The following is a 21,179-nucleotide window of genomic DNA, read 5'->3' as shown; positions in this document are numbered from 1 at the left end:
AGGACATGAAGTTTCACAGACAGTGAGAATGATCATCAAAATGATCCACAAGGAGACAGGAGTGAGTGAAACAGTACAGCAACCGAGACCCCGACGCGTTATGGCAGCCCCCCTACAGTTAGCCCACTTTATCCTCCAAATATTACAACTTTTTTCGCGAAATATTACGACTTTATTCTCGAAGTCTATTTTTATTTTTATTAACAGTGGCCCTAAAACTCCGCAGTGCATCATGGGAGTTGTAGTTTGTACAGCGCGTCTTCACCTCTAAACGACGTTGGAGCGGCGCACTTACGAAACTACAACTGCGACCCGATCTTAAAGCGAGCGTGTGTCAATGAACACTCTGTTAAATGAACCGAACACGGGCGGTCTCTCATTTAAACGCCAGTAAATGCGACATTTGGGTGTGCATGTCGGTGCTAACAGTCCGCCCAGCGATTCAGAGAAAATCACAAATCCATATTTCTCGATCTGACATCCACTGCTTTCCCCTGCCAGCCGAAGTAGCGGGAGATTTGTTGTTATGGCACCAAGAAGACCGATAACATTAGCTTATCGCCGATTTACAGACGTTTTTTGTCATGAACAGTGTTCGGTAGTGTGTTTAACTCCTCTCTCCAGTGGATTATGACTCTTCCCAGGTAAAGCGAGTCTTTCGTGTTGTCTTTTTAAAAATAGTTTACGCTAAACATCAGAACCGGACTGACGGTACAGGTCACTGACAGGTCAGCAGCGCTAGCCAAGTTAGCTTAGCTTAGCTAGTTAGCTAACTAGGTTAACTAACTTCTCTTCACTCGCTTTTCTATGAGATTGTGATTTAATATAAGACACGAATTTAGGCGCCTGAGGTGTAGCAGACATTTAAGACTTCTCGGTGATTCCACGAGTATTTTCATGTGTTTTTAGCGAATTGGTAATGGGGTCTAAAAAGACAGTTCTTCAGGTTCTAAAAAACGACGATTCTTTGGTAAAGACGGTGGTTCTGTGTAGAACAGTGAACAACCGAAGACCCGTTTGCTTGCTTAAATGGTTCTCTGCATGGTGAAGTTTGGTTTTGCTTGATGGAGAATGTGTAGGTTCTATATAGAACCAAAAATGTTTTTGCTATTGTTTCAATGTCAAGCTTGTAGCAATAGAAGAACATGTTGGTGCTGTATAGAACCCCTTTCAAAAAGGTTCTATAGAGAACACATCCATCCATCAATCTGAAGAGCCATTTCACCATGAAAAAAACCCTTTAAGCATGCAGATGGGTCTCTGGTTGCTCATGGTTCTGTATAGAACCACTGTCTTGACTAAAGAACCCTTGAAGAACTGTCTGAACGTTATCAAAAACACTTCTTAAGAGAGGAACTTGAATCCAATGACGCAGAGCTTGTTGAAAGTGCCTGTAGGTGAGTTAGGCCAATCAGAGGCTACCAAACCTCCACGTGTTGTGACATCACAACCACAGCTTACTGGCAGCTTGACCGTTCAGGGGTCGAGCCTCAAGCCAGAAAAGGTGGATATTCTGGTCTTCTTGCTCCAAATAAATCAGGCCTGCATCTCAATTTATATTAAAAAATAATCGCGATTTAAACTGCAGCTTCAATATTATTTGGAAAAATCGCGATTAGATATTTTCCTTAACTCGTTCAGCCCTAATTGGTAACGTTAAATATTTCTGAAGTCATGACGGGTTTGTTCAGTCAGTGATGGAATGTAGCGTACTCTTATTATTGAAGGGGAACCCCACCAGTTTTTCAAGATTTTCGGATAACTCCGACATTGACGGTCATTCACAGCAGTCTGAGGTTTTGTAAAGAAACTTGCAGACTCGGATTTCTTCACAGTGGTGCTGATGGGGCCATGTCTACAACACAAATATAGCCATTTTGTTTCTACTATGCAAAACCACCAGTGAACCTACAAGTGTCTTCTGAGTTTTATATGGAATGTTGGTGATGGAAAATAGTGGAAAATCTGGAAAAAAATTTGGCTCGGAACACCCTTCATGTGTCCCCTCACCGTGAATAAATGAAAGTCAGCGTAATCCAAGTTGGGGAAAGAAACCCTTCGTCTTCAGCATCACATTGAAAATCTTAATTTTGTGTGCTTTACAGGTGAGCTTGGCAGAATGACTGAGGAGAGTCTGGGGAGTGAAGATAAGGAGATAGTAGGTGTTCGTGACTCTTATTAGATGTTACTTTTTATTATTATTTTTGAAATTTAAACACTTTAAACACTATCCAGGGCTCTGTCAAGGGAACTCATAGGCTAACAGTATTTTTCACAAAACCAGTAAGCTGTAGTTAAGGTTGGACAAACAGGAGAGCTGTATTTAAAAGAAGAAAGCATTGTAACGTTTTCTTACATTATTATTTTTGCCTAAAGCTGAGGAGGCGACTGGAGCTGCTACAGAGAGAGTATGAGAGAACAGCACAGCGGCTACAGGTGAGTGTGTCTGTGGTGGATTCATCGCCTGCTGTAGAGCTTCAAATGGTAGAGACTTTCTCTAATAAAAGGGGTTTCTCAGTTTCTCAGTTGCACAGCTGATGACTCACCAAAAGGCGACCAAATTAATGTCTTTAAAAAGTATGCACTGAATTAATTGAAGGAATGGTGTTATCTAGGGTAAATACCAGAAAAAAACATGACATTAACTCACTTAAAGCCCATGTTTTAGTAATTATAGCAAACTAAAGTTTCTGCCATAGTAGGACAGCAGGCTACGACAGCAGGACGTGTGTCAATGAAAGTCAAATATGTGTGTATTTGTAACTTTTATTATAATTATTATCGTTGTTATTATTATTTACTGCCACCATCGTTGCTTACAGTCCCTATTTCTCTGAATTCTGTGGGACCTGACTGCTCATATATATACATTATTTCAAATATGGAATTGATTGCTAGAATATGAATATTTTATTGTAGCAAATTATTTTGCTACCACACTAAATGATTTAAGTCTCTCAGTCCTTAAGGGTTTCCATTATTACTCACCAGTTTCCCATTATCAACCGAGTGGGACCAAATATTAAATCAAAGTAACGTACACTGTATGTTTGTGTGTAGCGAGCGGAGCGGAGGGAGGCGGTCCGCAAGCATGTGCAGAACAGAATCCTTGACCAGAACCGTCTGCTGCAGATCAACGCGTCAGGTTCTTCTTCTTCTTCTGTGTTCAACTCGGACCTGCCATCTAACAAGACCCTGCTACTGGACACTAGTACGTATCCAGCTCAATGAGGCATTTGCGCTCAAACGTCTACTTGTTTCCACTTCGTACGTGGTTATGAGACATTGGTGTCAGAGTTAGCAGAGTAGTTGGTACATTGTTAAAGGCAGTGCAACGAAATTCCCCATATTTCACATCAGCAAATAGCTGGGAATCCACAGTGAAAGAAATATTATAGTGGAATTGCTAGACTGACAAGTTTGTGGATACTTGTGTTCAGAACAGTTCACAAACTGCAACTCCCATGCCCTCCCTCAGGGGAACTGTAAACATTTAGAGCTCCAAAGCTCAGCCAAGGATGGTCCAATCCACTTTCTAGGGACTTGAGGGCTAAGTAGTGCTTTCCAACAACACCAGCCAGTTCCTCAGGGATCTGGGGTTTTGGTCCCTCAAACACTGTATAAGCATGAATGTAGATGTGCTTTAAATTGGGTGAACTGAATACATTCCCAAAGAAATAAAGCACATCTGGCCTAAAATTAAGAATATCTGTCTATATGAACCCAATATACTTTTCAATAATGAGTCAAATTGTTTCCATGTCTTTCATCCTTGTTTCATCTTTTTTGTCCAGAATTAAATTGTTTGGGTTAAAAAAAATGTGAGTATTAAGATCAGACAATGAGTGCCTTTTACATGCACTCAATAATCCGATAATTAGATTTCTGCAGTTATCTGATCATTCAAATGGTCATGGAAACACCATCCTCTGAACTAGAACTCCGATTGTAGCTCAGTAATCAGATTTGTCAGTGCATGTGATCCCTTACTGTGATTGATCGGATTTCTCAGTCTGCACATGCCTGAGATCAGACGGTGGATGTCGCGAGACACAGCAAAAACACTTTTGGAGCAGCGCTGAAACCAAACACGAAATGAAGTATTTAAATGTTTGTCAACTGCTAGATGATTTTTGTTCATATTTTCAGATAAAGTGGCGTGATGTTTTAAAATAAAAAAAAGAGCCGCAGCAGGAAGTTAGACTTTTTAACGCTACGTTTATGTCTCGTTTTCTTCTGTGAATTTATTGGCTGGTTGGAAAGCAGAAATCTGGTTACTGTCTGATTTATGTAGATCTGGAGTTTCCCTATTTATCTGATTATTCAGGTACATGTAAACGTGTTGATCGCATTACTGACAAAATCTGATTTTCTGCAGTTATCCGATTGTTGAGTGCATGTAAACGGGCTCACTGATTTATCATAGTCTTAATAAGATTTTGCTGTTTGTTTTCAGAGCCTGATGGTTTCCTCTCAGGGAAGAAAGCCCCCCTCGTCCGTTTCCATCTTCCCGATGGGTCGGACGCGTCTCCTTGTTCCACGCCAACATGTAGGCGAAGCCCTACTCAGCGCCTGCGTTCCAAGCGCAGTCGTCTGCGCTTGCAGAGCAGAGAGAGGGAGTCTGACACTGACAGCCAGGAGAAAGTGAGAGGTGGAGGCGAGGAGAGACAGAGAGTAGATAATGAAATAGATGAACCTGAGAGGACTGATAAGGAGAACGGCCTGGATGTAGCGGGAGTTGGAGAGAAAGAAGGGAGTGAAACTGCAAGAGGCCAGATGGAAGAAGAAAGGAACCAGAATGGATGGAAAGAGAAAGAGGGTGATGAAGAAAGGCAGAGAAAGAAGTTGATAGATGGGTTGAGGGAAAGTGAAGCTAACTGTGATGTGGCGTTACGGATGATTGCAACTCCCCATTCAGCAGCAGAGAATTCTTCAATAGACCAATCACCTGTGGGAATCTTTCCACCAAGCCAGGCAGAAGATAAGATCTCTCCTGTTGGCCAATCAGTGGATGAAGATTCTCAAACAAGCTCCGCAGCCTCTGACCAGTTATTTATGCAGGTACAGTCTTTCCAGTCAGCTGGCCTTTCTGACCAGTCAAAAGAGACGATCGTAGCAGCAGTTAGTGGTGTGGAGAAGGGCAGTGAAGACATGACGCCTTTTCCATTCTCATCCGAGAAGGCTGGTTTTCTCGATTCCTGTACAGTGATAGAGGGTTTACCTTTTCCGGTGGAGTATTACGTCCGTACGACCAGGCGCATGGCTGCAGCCCACAGCCCTGTAGACCTGGACGCTGTCATTCACAGCCAGCTCTCCAGGGGGAGGGGCAGACGAAGGTCCAGCCTATCACAGAGGCAAAATGGAAGTCATGTTACTTCTGAGGCTTCACAACCAGATGGAAGAGCACATCACCAGCCCAGACAGAGAGGGCGTGGTCGAAGGGGGCGTGGAGGGCGCAGGAGAACGCGACCAGCAGGCATGACATCAAGTTTCCCAGCAGTGTCATGTACAGAACAGCACAAACCAGAATCAGCCACTCAAACTCCATCCCTCCTCCAATCACAGTCTCTCCTCTCAGCAGAGCCCCACCCACAGGCAGAGGTAGAGTCACCAGTGGAGCCAATCCCAGCGCCAGAGCCTGCCTTGAGGACCCAGCCAGTGGGGACCGTTTTTAAGCATCTATCAGATTCTCAGCTCTACCTGGACTGTAAATTGCTTCCAGATTCTGAGGTGTACCCAATCTTCAGGAGGAGGCGTGGCCAAGCCGAAAGAGTTGGGTCAGGTTCTCAAGCCAGTGCAAGCACAAGTGGTGAGGAGGTTTCAGTCTCAACATATACATTGAAAGGCTTTAAGATTTTGAGCAGTTGATATTGTTAAACAGGGTTCTGTGTGGAGAAAAATAGTTGGTTTTGTATTGGACTCCACTGTTCCCTCCATAATGAACTAAACATTTTACAACAGGGTGTAAAAAATACGTATCTCTGAAGGTGACAATTCAACCGTATCAATTTTAGAATGTTAGAATCAGTTTTATACCACAGTTATTTCCTTGCACACAAGTTGATTGGTTGAGAAGCGTTCTAATGCTCTGACACGTTTTTTCCACAAACACTGTCACTCCTCTGAGAGGAGTGTAGGAGACGCTCTCAAACCATTTTAAGATTTTTACTTCTTTGCCGCAAACAGAAAATGGACACTTTTAAGATCACGTTTGACCGACAGTTGATTTGGTCAGACTCTGAAGATGAGACTACACTAAATTCCCAAACTGTCATCGCCACTGAGCAGCTTTTCAGTCGGCAGCTGTGACAGAAAAACAGCTAAACAACCTGGAATCAGAAAGGAACCCAATACCATTCACCACACTATGAACTGTAAGACGCTTTACAGATTGGCTGGAACAAAACAACATTAATACTGATCTGCAAAAACTGACAAAACTGAGCTAAACTTGATATTGCATCAGTTCTTTAGCCCAGTCTGTACTTCAAAAGGCAAGGCTTACAGCAGGCTGTGCAGCAGGCCAGTCACGTTTGAGCACAATTGAATCAAATGATGGTGAAATTGGCAGTTTTGTGCTGCATCAAATTGTTTCCTAAGGAATCATAAATTGCAGAGATGTTGGAGATGTACACCAGAAACATTATAAAGGGGATGATTATTAACTGGATTGGGAAAGCTTATAATGCTCAGCATGGTGGCTGTAAACCTGGAAAGCCATTTTTTTTGTGTTATTTGAGTCAAACACTACAAACATTTGCAATTGTGGTCCGATTTTTTTTTTTTTTTTTTTTTTTTCTCCCAGTGATTTTGAAAATGTTTCTGAAACATTAGTGTGGTCGAATCTGTCACTGTGATTGTTATTGAATTAAATAGTCAGATTCTAAAATAAGCAATACTTTTAAATTAAAGAAAACTTACTTTTTACGCTTAACATGATTGATTCTTTGAGTCATTGTGATTTTAACTGTACCGTAGAAGTACTTGACAGGTTTTTTTTTCTTTTATTTGTGCATTTATATGCAGTAACATGAAGATCCAGGCAATAGCATAGTATACAAATATGGATATATAAATAATAAATAAGATGAAATAGTAAATTCTCATCATTGTTAGTAATCTTTAAAATGCTTTAAGTAGTAATGTGGGTTGTGGTTTAAGTGTGAGGGTTAGTGTGAGGGTTATGGTTGATTCACACATGTTCACATGTACGTTTCTTTTTCAGACAGCACACCTCTTCTGCCTTCTTTAGCTTCCCTTGCTGAAGCTTTGAGGATGAAGAATTCGAGGTACCTCGGCCAGCTGCTTTCGGCGTTTGACGTCCAGGATTTTCACCTGCCTGACGACGAGTTTGGCCAACTGAAACTAGAGCGGCTCCGCACGTCCTGCTTGAACCTGGAGCCCTTGATTCCACATTATTCACCTTACAACACGCGTCACAGCAGCAGATGCTTTAGAGCACCTCAGGATGAGGATAGTTCTAAAGCAGCTGAACAGTTCATTCCAGAGCTCCTACCACCCAGCTGCTCCCTGGAAGGTAGCTTTCCTCTGAGCCAGATGAGCTCTGCTGAGGTTTCAGTGGTGAAAGAGAATCCCCTTGAATCACAAAAGCTCGCAGAGACTGCAAACCAGTTATGGTCTGAGACTGGCAGCCAGAAATCCTGCATCACCAGTTCTGAGCAAGGAATGCATCCAGGAAATGAGGGTTCTATGCAGTTGAGCATCACCCACCAGCTAAATGAATCTACCACATGCAAAGGCCTCTCTATACCAGTCTCAGCCACTGAAGACAAGGAAAAGCCCATGATTTGTGGCAAAGAACTAGGTGGGGGGCTTGAGGTTAATGCTGATGAACCACACATATTTCCGCGGACTAATCAAATCAAATACAGCTGTAATGAAGCTAACGCACCATCGGATGGTGGATCCCAGTGCCCGGCGATGCTAAACCTTAGCATATCCTTGACGTCCCAAACACAGCATGGTCTTGACCCTTCCCTTCCCTCTCTGGGAATCACCCCTCATCTTTTGACCCCCAACTCACCCTCAGTCTTAACTTCTACTCTGTCTTCTCCTCCTGAACAGAGTATTGCTCTGTGTTCTTCGCAACCTGTGGCTCCAGCTGTGGTGACCATCTGCCAAGCCAAGACACAAACGGAGAGCCAGACTCACGCTGAACGAGAAATCCAAACACCATCAGGGCCTGAACCCGGAGAAACCACTGAACGAGCCAGTGAGGTCTGGGTAAGTCCACCTCAGACCGTTTCTGAGCGTGTTCAATCAATACATAAGGCTGTTTCTGAGAGTGGTCATGAAACCAAGGAGCTGGAGACTCAACACCAAGACATCAAGCAGTCTGAGAATGAGCTTCACACTATTATCGAACCTGAGATTCACCCTCAAACAGAGAGTCTGCTGCCTTCTCAGTGTGTGGATGTTGACGGTGGCGATGTGGCCAAACCCTGCACCGCCAACGAGACATCAGACCTGTCAGCAGTCCAGAGAGCGGCTGGTATGAATATTTTCCCTTCTAATGCGGCTCACCAAACCAGTACACCCTCAGAACATGCCGCCCAGGCAGCTGGCGCTGAGACCCTTCATAGGAGTCAGCCTACAGGAGCCTCACATCACTCTGACCAGGTCATTTCCTGTAGCACTCTTCAGAAGACTCATACTCTAAAGGTAATAATTCTTTCTTTAGTGGAAATACGGCAATAGCCAGGTTTCATGTTTTGATGCGTATTTTTTATAGTAAAAGAGACTTGATGGAAATGACAAATATTGAATAAAATCATCAAACTTTGTAAAAAAGTTTGTGCGCTTGCTTGAGATGGATACACTTCTTGCTGGTAAAAAAAGGAATGTTATACCAAACACTAAGCGAATTCACCAAATAAATAATGTAAATGCATGGCTGATCAAGTGTCTTCACTTTCATAAAAACAGTCTTATTAATGAAGTGAATGAAGTGAAAATTATGGTGATGGCAGACATACATTGCCATGGCAGATCTTAAGTCAGTATATATATATATATATATATATTTTTTTTTTGTCTCTGTAATTTTCTGATGTAAAATCTAATCTTTCGTTAGTGTCAAATTATTGTTGATGTTTAATAAATAATTAATAATAATGAATTTATATTATTATAATTTATACATTTATTGGTCGAAAATAGTTTTTATTGTATTCCAATTCATTTGTAAGTTGAATTAAACAGTTTATTAGTAGTCATGAATTTTTGGTACTTTTTATGTATTATGTCGAGTTAGTGACGGTAATCAATAGTAGTACAAATACTAGAATTAGCGTTAGCATTCCAAATTCATGCAGGTCAAATGGGGCTATAAAGTTCAAACATTCTAAGGTTGTAATTCCTCAGTCTTGGGATTTCAGTGTATTTTAATTTTCCCAGATCACGCATCAGTAAGGCTGTGTTCACACAGCAGGTGAAAGTGGCCCAAATCAGATTTTTTTTCTTCACATGTGACACAGATGTGTGTCTGTGTGTCAGTGTGAACAGATAAAACCATTGAATCTGACATTTTCAATTCCGATTTGAGACGCTTTCATATGTGGTACTAAAATCTGATGTGTATCTGATCTGTGGCAGTGCGACTCAGTCTGAGCAGCCAGATCGGAATTCATGCAACTTTTACGTCAATCCAACTCGACACTTGTCATAATTTTATGCTGCTGAGGCTCAAACATTTGGGGTGATGTTCCTGTACCAAAAAATTAGAAGGTACTGACCACGACCGCACTATTTAGAAAGAATGGTCAAATGTGGCCATGGAGAACGACGCTGCTGCGTCAAAGAACAGCTAAAAGTCTGAAAGCACAGTTTAAAGGATTCAAGGCTGTGAACCAGAGAAGTGACCAGGCCGTTTTTACAGAGAGCTCGAACACATTCTGGGTGATGAGCCCAGCTGTCAGTCAGGGAAGCTTCATGATGGCTTCTGTGATATTGGCGAAGATGAAGCTGATCCCCTGGGAGCGACTGGCGTTCATTGGAAGTCCTGAGTGTTTACCTGTGGATGAGCAACGTGAAGCATTGTTTGTGCATGCAGGTCAGTTTAGGAGCTGATCTGTTCAGACTGATGTCACGCTTAAAGGATATTGTGAACAGCCAATCAAAAAAAATCTGATTTGGTGAGAAAATCAAATTTGGGCTACTTTTACCTGCTGTGTGAACGTAGCCTAATCCTAGCAGTTTGTGTCTCTGTAAATGTGTGTGTCCATCTCTCTCTGTAGGCGCTGGAGGGAGGGTGCGTGTTGGACGTATGTTTGGTCCGGTGGCCGTCTGAGGACTGGGGTGTGTGCGTGGCCGGAGAGTGGAGTGTGTGTGTTTGGGCTCAGAAGGCGGCAGGCCAGCAGTGGAATCTTCTACACACTTGGACCTTCACCCAGGTAAACACTTACATTTACACGTCCATTTATCTCCAAGTGGGAGTTCATGTGTTCAGGGTCATATCCAGAGGTTGGCTTCAAATAATAGACGCATGAGTGCTGCCAGCATTGCTGCACCGATTGAAGAGGGCGGTCAGCCAGTCAGTGCTCAGGCCATATGCCACACAATGAATCAACTTGGTCTGCATGGCCGTCGTCCCAGAAGGAAGCTTCTTCTGAAGCTGACGCACAAGAAAGCCCAGAAACAGTTTGCTGAAGACAAGCAGTCCAAGAACATGGATTCCTGGAACTGTGGTCTCATGAGACCAAGATCAACTTGTTTGGCTCAGATGGTGTCCAGCATGTGTGGTGGCGCCTTGGTGAGGAGTACCAACTGTCTCTTGCCTACAGTCAAGCATGGTTCTGGTAGCATCATGGTCTGGAGCTGGAAGAGTGCTTCCGACACTGGGCAGCTGTGGTTCATTGAGGGGAAACATGAATTCCAACATATACTGTGACGTTCTGAAGCAGAGCATGATCCCCTCCCTTCGGAAACTGCGCCGCATGGCAGTTTTCCAACTCAGTAACGACCCCAAACACACCTCCAAGATGACAACTGCCTTACTGAAGTTAAAGGTGATGGACTGGCCAAGTATGTCTATGATCTAAGCCCAATTGAGCACCTGTGGGGTATCCTCATGCGGAAGGAGGAGGAGCACAAGGAGTCTAACATACACCAGCTCTGTGATGTCGTCATGATGGAAGAGGATTCCAGTGGTAGCCTGTGCAGCTCTGGTGAATTCCATGCCCCAAAGAGTTAAAGCAGTGCTAGATAGTAATGGTGGTCACACAAAATATTGACATTGAGCACAATTTGGACATATTCACTGTGAGGTGTACTCACTAGTGTTGCCAGCTATTTAGACATTAATGGCTGTGTGTTGAGTTCTTTTCAGAGGACAGTAAATATTTGCAGAAATGGGAGGGGTGTGTGTGTGTGTGTGTGTGCATGTGCATGCATGCCAAGCAAGATAAGCCATTATTATTGTAGTGTTGTGTTGTTTTGTGTTGTTTACTTAATACTAAAACTCATGTGTTGTTTCACTTTTGGCTCGATTGACTCTGATTTGTCTTTAAACCTCTGCTCGTCTAGTCTGTCATCTCTCTTCAGGAGGTTCCAGATTCTCCAGGCTTGCTTTGTGTGTGTTTGGGGAGGCTGGAGATCACAGAGGCGAGGTACATGGCACAAATATATACTCTACTGCTGATGTTCAGGGTTACTACATTTACACCATCTGGTATGTTGGTAGGGATGGCATGATACTACATTAATTTTTCTGATAGCGTACTCATTAAAATTTTGTGTGCGTGTGTGTTGCTGTAGGATCCTCTGCTGTGCCAGTATTGATGGAGAGTTCTCTCAGGCTGAGTTGTGTAAAGGTTCTTTGCAGGCAGTGGTGGCTGTATCTGACTGCAGGCTGGCATGCTGTTTTGCTCCCGGAGCCCAGCAGAAAGTCATGGTGTTCACACTCACTCAGGATGGCAGGTAACGCTAAATTTACAACTGGACACAGACATTTTTTAGGCCACCGGTTCATACAAATTTACTGGCTAATAGGTTTCCATGTGAAAGGAGCTAACCCCCGAATTTTGTCCTTAGTCACTGTCTCATTCCTTCACTTGTTGTTACTACTGTAAACTTTATTTCTACTTTCCTGCACTAGTGTTCATTTTACTTATTATATTCTCATTTTGTAATGATGACTGTACATTGCCCCATCAAAACTTTGTTTACCTTTTAAAAATACTGTTATAATACAAATGAGCTTGCGCTCTTTTATGTTTAAAGCACTTGTGAATAATAATAATAATAATAATAACAGCAATGATAATAATAATAATAATAATAATAATAATAATAATAGAGCGCCTACACCTCCACATTGAGAGGAGCCAGTTGAGGTGGTTCAGGCATCTGATCAGGATGGCCAACTGGGATGAGCTGAATCCGGTGGGTTAAAAAGATGAATATGAAAAAGCAGCTAGGAACTAAAATACAAAGTTTGCAAAAATATGTATTTAGCTGCTTTTTAGAGTTATGCACTGATGCTGCCAGTCTAACCTCAATTGGTTGATTGTTTCATTTTATTTGTGCTTTCAACTTTAGTTTAGGAAAGAAAATTGGAGCACGAAATCCCGGAAGACTCTTTGATAAAAATGAAGTTGTTATTATAAGTAATATGTATAGTATCAGTAAATATTGTAGCTGATTAATGTTAACAGAACATTTGTATGTATGTTTTTCTTACTTAATTGAGAAATAACAGTGAAAATGAAATATTACTTTGAAAATTTCTTTTGTCAGGTAGTTTAATTCAATCTTTTGCTGCAATATTTATATTTTCGTTCTTGTAATGAAAAATCTAGAAATGTTTTGGACTGTCAAGGTGACAGCTTTGTGTTGGCAGTTATAATTAAACTATGTTTTTCTTACTTAATTGAGAACTATGTTTAATTACATTAAAGACAGATACTTTAAAAGGTTACAAAAGTAATACTAGATAGAATCATTCACTTTCCCTGTCTCCTCTCTGCAGGGTTGCAGATACCCTGTCCCTGGTCTCTACAAATCGAAGTATTCAGGCTTTGGCAGCTGTGGAAGGGAAAAAAGATGCACTGATCGGATGGACTGAATGCAAGACCCTCCTCATATGGTGAGAAACCAGACCTGCCAGACCTTCTTTAGCTTTAAAAGAATTATAATTTCAGCTAGCATGTTCCCTCAATGCAGTGACTTGTACAGCGTACATACACTTTAATTTCATTATGACCTTATGTTGGAGGTAGTTCCCTAGATTCATATTACTTTAAAAGTATTATTACGTTTTAATATATATACCTTACTACATAATAAAAAGGTATTATTGCATCTCATAACATGTATATAGTAACATAGACTATAGTAACATAGTTTTTTTCTTTTTTTTTTGCTGTTAAAGTGCATCTTGTACTCTTTTAAAGTAAAATCCTAAAAATCAGTTGCTTATATCTTTATAATTCCAGGAATATGAAATTAGGCCAACTACTTCAGACTATACGACTGGCAGAGACCATGTCCATGGCAACCTGTCTGAAGGGATATTCCTACAAGGTTGGGAACTTTTAAAAACAAGTTGATTGTGTACTTGAAATGTATGTTTTGTACATCGATTTGATGCTTGTGTGTAATACATTACATGGCCCGAAGTTTGCAGACACCCCTTTAGTGTGCTTGGTTGTTTCAGCCACACCCATTGCTAACAGGAGCATAAACTCGAGCATATAATGTTGGGGTTTCGTATAATGCCAACTTTCCAACAAGTCAGTTTGTCATTTTGCCCTGCTAGACCAACAAGAGCTTAACCAGTGTGGAAAGTGCGGAAACTACCCTTGTTTGCAACACCTACTGCTAAAATTCCAGACAGCATCTGAAAGCAACATTAGCACAAGAACCGGATTGGATTGGGATTCCATGGCCAAGCACACAAGCCTAAGACCACCATGTGCAATGCAAAGCATCAGCTGGAGTGGTGTAAAGCACCAATTGACAGGGGAGCAGTGGAAACACTTTCAGTGGCGTGATGAATCATAATTCACCTTCTGACAGTGTGACCAATAAATCTGGGTAGGGTAGTTGTGTAATGCATTGTACTGTAAAGTTTGGTGGAGGAGGAATAATAGGCTGGGGATGTTTTTCATGAGTTGGCCTGGGCTGTGCTGCCTAGTTCCAGTGAAGGGAAATCTTATCGCATGATGCTGTAGAGAATTGTGTGCTTCCAACTTTGCAGTAACAGCTTGTGAGAGGCCTTTCTCTGTTTCAGCTTGACAGCATCGCCGAAACGGGTCTTACCAATCAACATCAGTGTCTGACTTCACTAATACTGTGGAGGCTGAATGGAAGCAGATCTCCATAGCGATGTTCCAAAATCTAGTGAGAAGGGGGGACCAGTTCTATTTTAATGCCGATGGTTTTGGAATGAGACACATAACATGCATATAGATGTGATGTTTGGGTGGCAACATACTTTTGGCCATGTAGTGTATGTGCTTTATGAGTGTGTGTGTGAAAAAGATACTCTGCTTTCTCCCATAGGGGCTGCTCTGTGTATTACTTCAGCGTGCAAGTGCATGTGATGAAAAGAATGGTTCGGCTCTTTTCTCTCTGATCGCCATGAACCCACTTACAGGGAAATACCTCACATTGACCTCTGTCACGAGTCCAGCTCCTCACTTAGAGAGGTGAGAACTGTACCTATTGCCAGTTACACAGGAGAATGACGTGAAGTAGTGATCTGAATATGCCTCACTATCATAAGTAGCTGTCCAATGTTTTTTAGTTTTTTTATACCAGAAATATTGTTGAATAGAGAAAAACTCTGTTTAAAAGAACATGTGTGCAGCCATTAAAGCCTGAGTCATGTCCCAGGCCATTCTAAAATATCTCTGAGAAACACCAACATTACCACATTGTGCTGTTTAGCACCTAATCCGTGCAGAGAAACATCCAGGCCATCCAGATGTTGGTCAGAAGCCAACCTTGTGTGAGACCTCACTTGTGAGTGAGATATCTAAGGCTACATTTACACAGCAGGTAAAAGTGTCCCAAATCTGATTTTGTCACCAAATCCAATTTTTTGTTTGGCCGCTCACGTCATCTTTTGAATGTGACCTGTATACGACATTAGTCTGAACAGATCAGCTCATAAACTGGCCCGCATGCGCAAAACAACAACGCTTCACGTGGCTCATCCAGAGGTAAACGATCATAGCGGCCAGGGAACGCCTGTCGTTCCCGGAGGTTCAGGTTCGTCTTCGCCAGCATCACAGGAGCGATTATGAATTTCCAATGGTTGACAGCTGGACTCATCACCCAGAATGTGTTCGAGTTCGGCATAATAAGGGTGTGTTATTCAGCCACGGCTACTTTGGTTCATGTCCTGGGAATCTTTCTGACGCTGCCGCCTCCGTCTCCTCCGGCCGCGTTTGGCCATATCGTTCAAAACCTATGCGGTTTGATGAGTCTCTTATAATTTTTTGGTACAGAAAGATCAGCCTAAATGTTTGAGTCTTAGCAGCGCAAAATTATGACGAATGTCAAGCTGGACTGATGTAAAAGTCCCATGTGTTCCGATCTGGCTGTTCAGACTGAGTTGCGTTACCGCAGATCAGATATGTATCGGATTTTTTTGCTGTTCACACAGCCACACAGATGACACATTTGTCACATATGGAGAAAAAGATCAGATTAGGACACCTTTTTGCTGTGTAAACATTAAAAAGCCTAATTTGCATATGGGGAATATTGCATGTGTACACTTTAGATGCTTTCGAGCACCTTTGAAAGTAGACATGGTGAACAAAGTGCGTTTTCCTTTTCAGAAAGCAGAAGGCTTATAAAGAAACTTGTTAGTCTGACATCATTCAAGACTCCACCATTTTAGTAGCTTATTTCCCTTTGTATTCCCAATGAGTACATGCGATTCTACATACTGTTGGGCCTAAACAAATAAGTATTCTTACACTGCCACTATTATTTCACATACAGATGTCTCTGATGGACATGCCTGAACAGGACAGCATAAAAGAACAATGTAACATTTATATATCTAACGCTAAAGACACTATGTTGGATTCATCTCAGTCTTTTTATTTGACATTAACAGGCTCTCTAAACTATACTCGGGCCTTAATAAAGTGAACTAAACCGCTTGCAAGATGGCTAACAGTCTCCTCCAGTAATATTCAGAAAGATTTTAAATCTTTACTGAAGGAGTGAGTTGCTGTGACAAGTGTGAAGTGTTATGTCTGCAACAAGCATCAAATGGCTTTGTTCAAGTTAGAAAATGGAAAGATTTTTTTATAATCACGTGCCTGGCTGGCCAGTGGCTCTCAGTGTAAACAAGCTTTGCGTCTCAGTCTTGTTCCAACATGCATGGCTTCTGTGTAACATCCTCAGCTGTGGCTATTGGTGGCTTTACAGTAGTGTTTCTTGCTGCTCCATATTGATGTGACCATTATGAGCCATAGTTATGCAAGATCAGAGTCCAGAAAATGATCTTTCTTCACAAAGAAGACATTGATAGATAAAACACAGCAAAACTGGAGGTAAATATATTTCATCAAAATATTAGTGTTGCCCATTAGTGAATGTGCACTCTAATGATAGGATTCAGGCTTGAGCATGAACGTAATAAGGTGGGAAGCAAACTGGGATCCGCAAATCGTTAACGCCAGTCAAGTTTTTCCTACCACTTAATAGGCCAGGCAGTTTAAGGGACAGTTGCACGTTCTGAAAGTAAATGGAGAGAATGTAAAACTTGGTTTAATTAAATGTATAGTGTACTGTGTGATACTATTCTGGCTCCATTCACATTTGATGACACCATGTGCATACGACAACACTAATAGCTACGAAGGGTCTGCCACCCAGTCTGAGGAAAAAACAAACCAAACGCTGCAGTCCTGATTTCCCATACTCTGCACATTTATGTCTTCACTGTTTGAACACACCTCACCCACTTTATGAAGTGCTAGATATTTATCTAATTACTTTAATGATGTGTATAACATTGAGGAAAATGCTAAAATGTGCAGAGTGTGCAGTCTTCAGGCCTTGACTAATGTAATTTGCAATGAATTTCACTGCCAGTTCTATCATAAAGTTTTCCCAAACTACCACAGATGGCCTGAATTGAAAGGTAATAGCCTTCTTGCGCAACAGACGCCAGTCTCAATAACACAGCCGAGTCTATTTTTTAGGTAGTGTTATAGCACCACTTTGATGTGAATTTGATTTGCAGTACCTCCCCAGGTAAAACTAATGCAGCTCAAATATGACACACAATCCTGCTTTGGATTTTCCAAGGGATCTGTGCTCATGTTCTTGTTGAGAAGAAAAGCAGGATCAAATCTGCCAGGCTGCTGTGGTGTCTGCCCTGAAATGAGTGACTTCAAGGTCAATAGGCAGAGACAAAAATTGTTTCTTATTAAAGCACTAAGTGGTACAGTTTCATATGCAAATATATTCAGAATAAGAGGTATTTAAATTAAAAAACAGCTAATTTTAACAGTTGCATATTACAACCCAATTTCCAGAAAAGTTGGTTCCAAAACCTGTATATATCGCTTAGCTCACAGATGCACGTCACCCATGCCATGTGCACTAATGACCATGTCCCCTATACCATCATGAATACTGGCTTTTAAACTGTACACTGATAACAAGCTGAGTGGTCTTTAGGCCGGAGGACAGTGTCCATGATTTCCAGAAAGAATTTCAAATGTTGATCAGACCACAGGACAATTTTCCACTTCCCCTCAGTCCGTTTTAAATGAGCTCGGGCCCAGAGAAGGTGGCAGCGTTTCTGGATCCTGTTTGTATTTGGTTTCTTCTTTGCATTTTAGAGTTTTAACTTTAATTTGTGGATGCAGTGATGAACTGTTTTCACAGACAGTGGTTTTCAGAAGTGTTTCTGAGCCCATGCAGGGATTTCCACTGCAGAATCAATTCTGTTTTTAATGCAGTGCCGCTTGAGGGCCCAAAGATCACGGCCAGCAAATACTGTTTTTTGACCTTGTCTCTTACATACAGAGATTTCTCCAGATTCTCTGAATCTTTTAATGTCATTATGTACTGTAGATGATGAAATCCCCAAGTTCTTCGCCATTTTACGTTGAGAAATGTTTTTCCTGAATTGTGCCGTCTTTCACAGAGTGGTGAACCCCTCCTCATCTTTACTTCTGAAAGACTCGGCCTCTCTGAGATGCTCTTTTTATACCCAGTCATGTTACTGACCTGTTGCTAATCAACCACCAGGTGTTTTTTTTTTTTTTTTTTTTTTTTTTTTTAGCATTACACAACTTTACAAGCCTTTTGTTTCCCCCCATCCCAACTTTTTGAAACATGCTGGAATCAAATTCAAAATGGGCAAATATTAAAAATAAATAAATAAAATTTCTCAGTTTCAACATTTGCTGTCTTTGTACTGTTTTCAGTAAGACAGGGTTTAAATGGTTTGCACATCATTATATTTTGTTTTTATTTACATTTTGCACTTTTTTGGAAATGGGGTTGTATGTTGTATGTGTGAAGCGGCCGGGATGAGGATCAGTACCTCCAAATCCGAGGCCATGGTTCTCAGGCGGGAAAGGGTGGAGAGCCCTCTCTGGGTTGGGGATAGGCTCTTGCCTCAAGTGGAGGAGTTCAAGTATCTCGGGGTCTTGTTCACGAGTGATGGTACAAGGGAGCGGGAGATCAACGGGTGCGGGGTCAGCACTGATGCGGGCTCTATACCGGTCTGTTGTGGTAAAGAAAGAGCTGAGCCATAAGGCAAGGCTCTCGATTTACTGGTCGATCTACGTTCCCACCCTCACCTATGGTCATGAGCTTTGGGTAATGACCGAAAGAATAAGATCGCGAATACAAGCGGCCGAAATGAGTTTCCTCCGCAGGGTGGCTGGACTCCCTTAGAGATAGGGTGAGAAGTTTGGTCATCCGGGAGGGACTTGGAGTAGAGCCGCTGCTTCTCCACGTCGAGCGGAGCCAGTTGAGGGGGTTCGGGCATCTTGTTAGGATGCCTCACAGGCAAGTCCACCGGGGAGGAGCCCCCGGGGAAGACCCAGGACATGCTGGCGTGACTATACCGCCCAGCTGGCCTGGGAGCGCCTCGGAATCCCCCCCAGGGAGCTAGTGGAAGTGGCTGGGGAAAGGGAGGTCTGGGCCTCATTGCTCAGGATGCTGCCCCCGCGACCTGAACCCCAGAGAAGCGGAAGTGGATGGATGGATGGAAGGATGGATGGATGGATGGGGTTGTATGTCCAGTTCTAATAACTATATATTGTTCTGTCTTTTCTATCTAGGTTGATAGATGGTGACGTTTTTGGATCTATGCTTGTGGGTGTTTTCCAGTCTGGCCATCTGTCCATTTGGGATTTGAGAGGAGGCGTGGCCAGCGTGGTTGGAAATGGGGAAGCCCAGCTGTGTCGGTTAGCGCGGTGGGCGGGGCCAAATACTTTACTCACTGGATATCTAAGTGGAGATGTTAATATCTATCAGTATAAACCTCCAGAAACCAAAGGAATTTGTCATTAATGACTCTTTTTGTCTTTTTTCTTTATTTACATATCAAAGAGTTTGTTTGTGTGTAAGTGAAGAGTTTGCTTCAAAAAAAGAACTAATTTTTTATAAACTTGTTGCACATTTTTAGCTTCAGAAATGGCTTCAAAATAAAACATTCCACACAAAGTATACACATGAAGCACCTTTTCTACCTTGTCTTTGAAAGAAAAGAAAGAAATGTTTTATGTCCTGTGTGTGTTTAAGGTATGTACAGTGCAAGTATTGTTTTTATTTGCAAATAAACACTTTTAGAGGCTTAGTGTGTGAAGATGTGTTGTTGTCAGTGGTGGAGTTAAAGGAATAGTTTGGTGAAATATCAGTTTTAACCAGTCGTCCCCTTAACTCAAATGTAGTTGATCAGCCAAGACATGTTTGATGTCCCAACTTTTATTTCTTTAGCTAAGACGTGGAGCTATAAGGCGAACGTCGCTACCAAACACTAAAACTCAGTAGTCACCCAAATAGGCCAAATGGTTGGTATGAAAATACACTCTCAAACCAGCATCAGATCTTATTTAAAGTTGCGCACACTTGATGTGGTTTAACTGTAAAATGAAAATGAAATCAAATTTCACCAGCACAGGCATTTTAGCTGGTAGCACTGTCACCATGGCAACATTTGTGTGGCTTCATGTCGCCTTCAGTCACGTAGCATTACTGCTATGAGTTACGTGGCGCTGTTCCCTTAAATGGGTTACCGGTTCATTGCACTTGTAAACTACAATAATGGTTTTTGCCAGGCTGTAGCTCTGGTATTTTACATGGTTACTATGGAATTCCAGGTGGTTGCTGAGCTGTTGTTCAGTGGTTGCTATGGTATCCAATGTGGTTGCAATGGTGTTGCTACATGTTTGTTATAGTACCCCAGGTGGTTACTAGGCTGTTGTTATGGTATCCCAAGTGCAAAGGTGGAAAAAAAAAAAAAGCAATGCGCAATAAGAATAAGAAATATAATATAAATCGGTGCCCTGTGATGGACCGGTGACCTGTCCAGGGTGTATCCTGCCTTCCGCCCGAAGACTGCTGGGATAGGCTCCAGCACCCCCCCCCACGACCCTGACGGAGAAGCAGCTTAGAAAATGGATGGATGGATGGATGGAATATAAATCAGAAAACAATAGTGTTACTTAATAATAACTGATCATTTCGGATAGCTAATTATTTCTGTATATCTGTATTTCAAAGGCAGACAGGTATTTCTTAGCTCACCCTGCTAGGGACGACAGCATATGTTGTGTTTTGGACGCTGGTACACTGGTCAACCAGCATGACCATCGTGGGTGATCAGCTGAACCAGGATCATAGTTAACATGGCTATAAATGAATGTGCGCTGACTTTCAGTGATAGTGTTAACTTGATCCAGCAGTGTTAACACTGAAATATCAAACTCGACCAAAATTATAATTCCGCTGCAATATCAATATTAGACCAATTTCACCCTGCAGTCAGGGTCAGGACTCTGCAGGCCTTATTTACTTAAAGGGGAACTCATATTTTTTTAAATGTCTGCATAATTATATGGATAAGATGTAAACAAAGTCTTTTAGAATTAACCATTTGTTTGCACAATGTGAAATTAGACCTCTGCATTTAACCCAACCATGCAGTGAAACACCCACATACATGCACA

The 21,179-nt window shown here is 42.0% G+C and overlaps 1 protein-coding gene across 2 annotated transcripts; it reads left to right on the top strand.

The window, feature by feature from the left end:
- The first annotated feature begins 339 nt into the window (after nt 1-339).
- Nucleotides 340-19,798, top strand: palb2 (partner and localizer of BRCA2). Of its 2 annotated transcripts, XM_017717287.2 has the most exons (13): nt 341-644; nt 2,106-2,158; nt 2,377-2,436; nt 3,061-3,211; nt 4,457-5,809; nt 7,226-8,682; nt 10,257-10,412; nt 11,545-11,627; nt 11,776-11,937; nt 12,989-13,105; nt 13,455-13,542; nt 14,524-14,669; nt 19,290-19,798. In XM_017717287.2, exons 2-13 carry the CDS (start codon nt 2,120-2,122, stop codon nt 19,519-19,521), a joined length of 4,044 nt encoding a protein of 1,347 aa, XP_017572776.1. In that variant the 5' UTR covers nt 341-644; nt 2,106-2,119; the 3' UTR covers nt 19,522-19,798. The 2 variants fall into 2 exon arrangements, 1 of the variants encoding a protein (XP_017572776.1); XR_005131236.1 differs by lacking the exon at nt 19,290-19,798 and having other exon boundaries at nt 340-644; nt 11,545-11,689; nt 14,524-14,575.
- Nucleotides 19,799-21,179: the final 1,381 nt, after the last annotated feature.

Source organism: Pygocentrus nattereri, chromosome 12 (assembly GCF_015220715.1).
Source record: "Pygocentrus nattereri isolate fPygNat1 chromosome 12, fPygNat1.pri, whole genome shotgun sequence".
In the NCBI taxonomy this organism is placed as follows: Eukaryota; Metazoa; Chordata; class Actinopteri; order Characiformes; family Serrasalmidae; genus Pygocentrus; species Pygocentrus nattereri.
This window is presented reverse-complemented; position numbering and strand designations above follow the sequence as displayed.

Bases quoted from the DNA above. Each gene is read 5' to 3' on its own strand.
- palb2 (XM_017717287.2), top strand. From the start codon at position 2,120: ATGACTGAGGAGAGTCTGGGGAGTGAAGATAAGGAGATA. The intron at 8,683-10,256 runs GTAATAATTCTT...CTCTCTCTGTAG, and splicing joins AGAAGACTCATACTCTAAAG to GCGCTGGAGGGAGGGTGCGT. The intron at 10,413-11,544 runs GTAAACACTTAC...CTGCTCGTCTAG, and splicing joins ACACTTGGACCTTCACCCAG to TCTGTCATCTCTCTTCAGGA.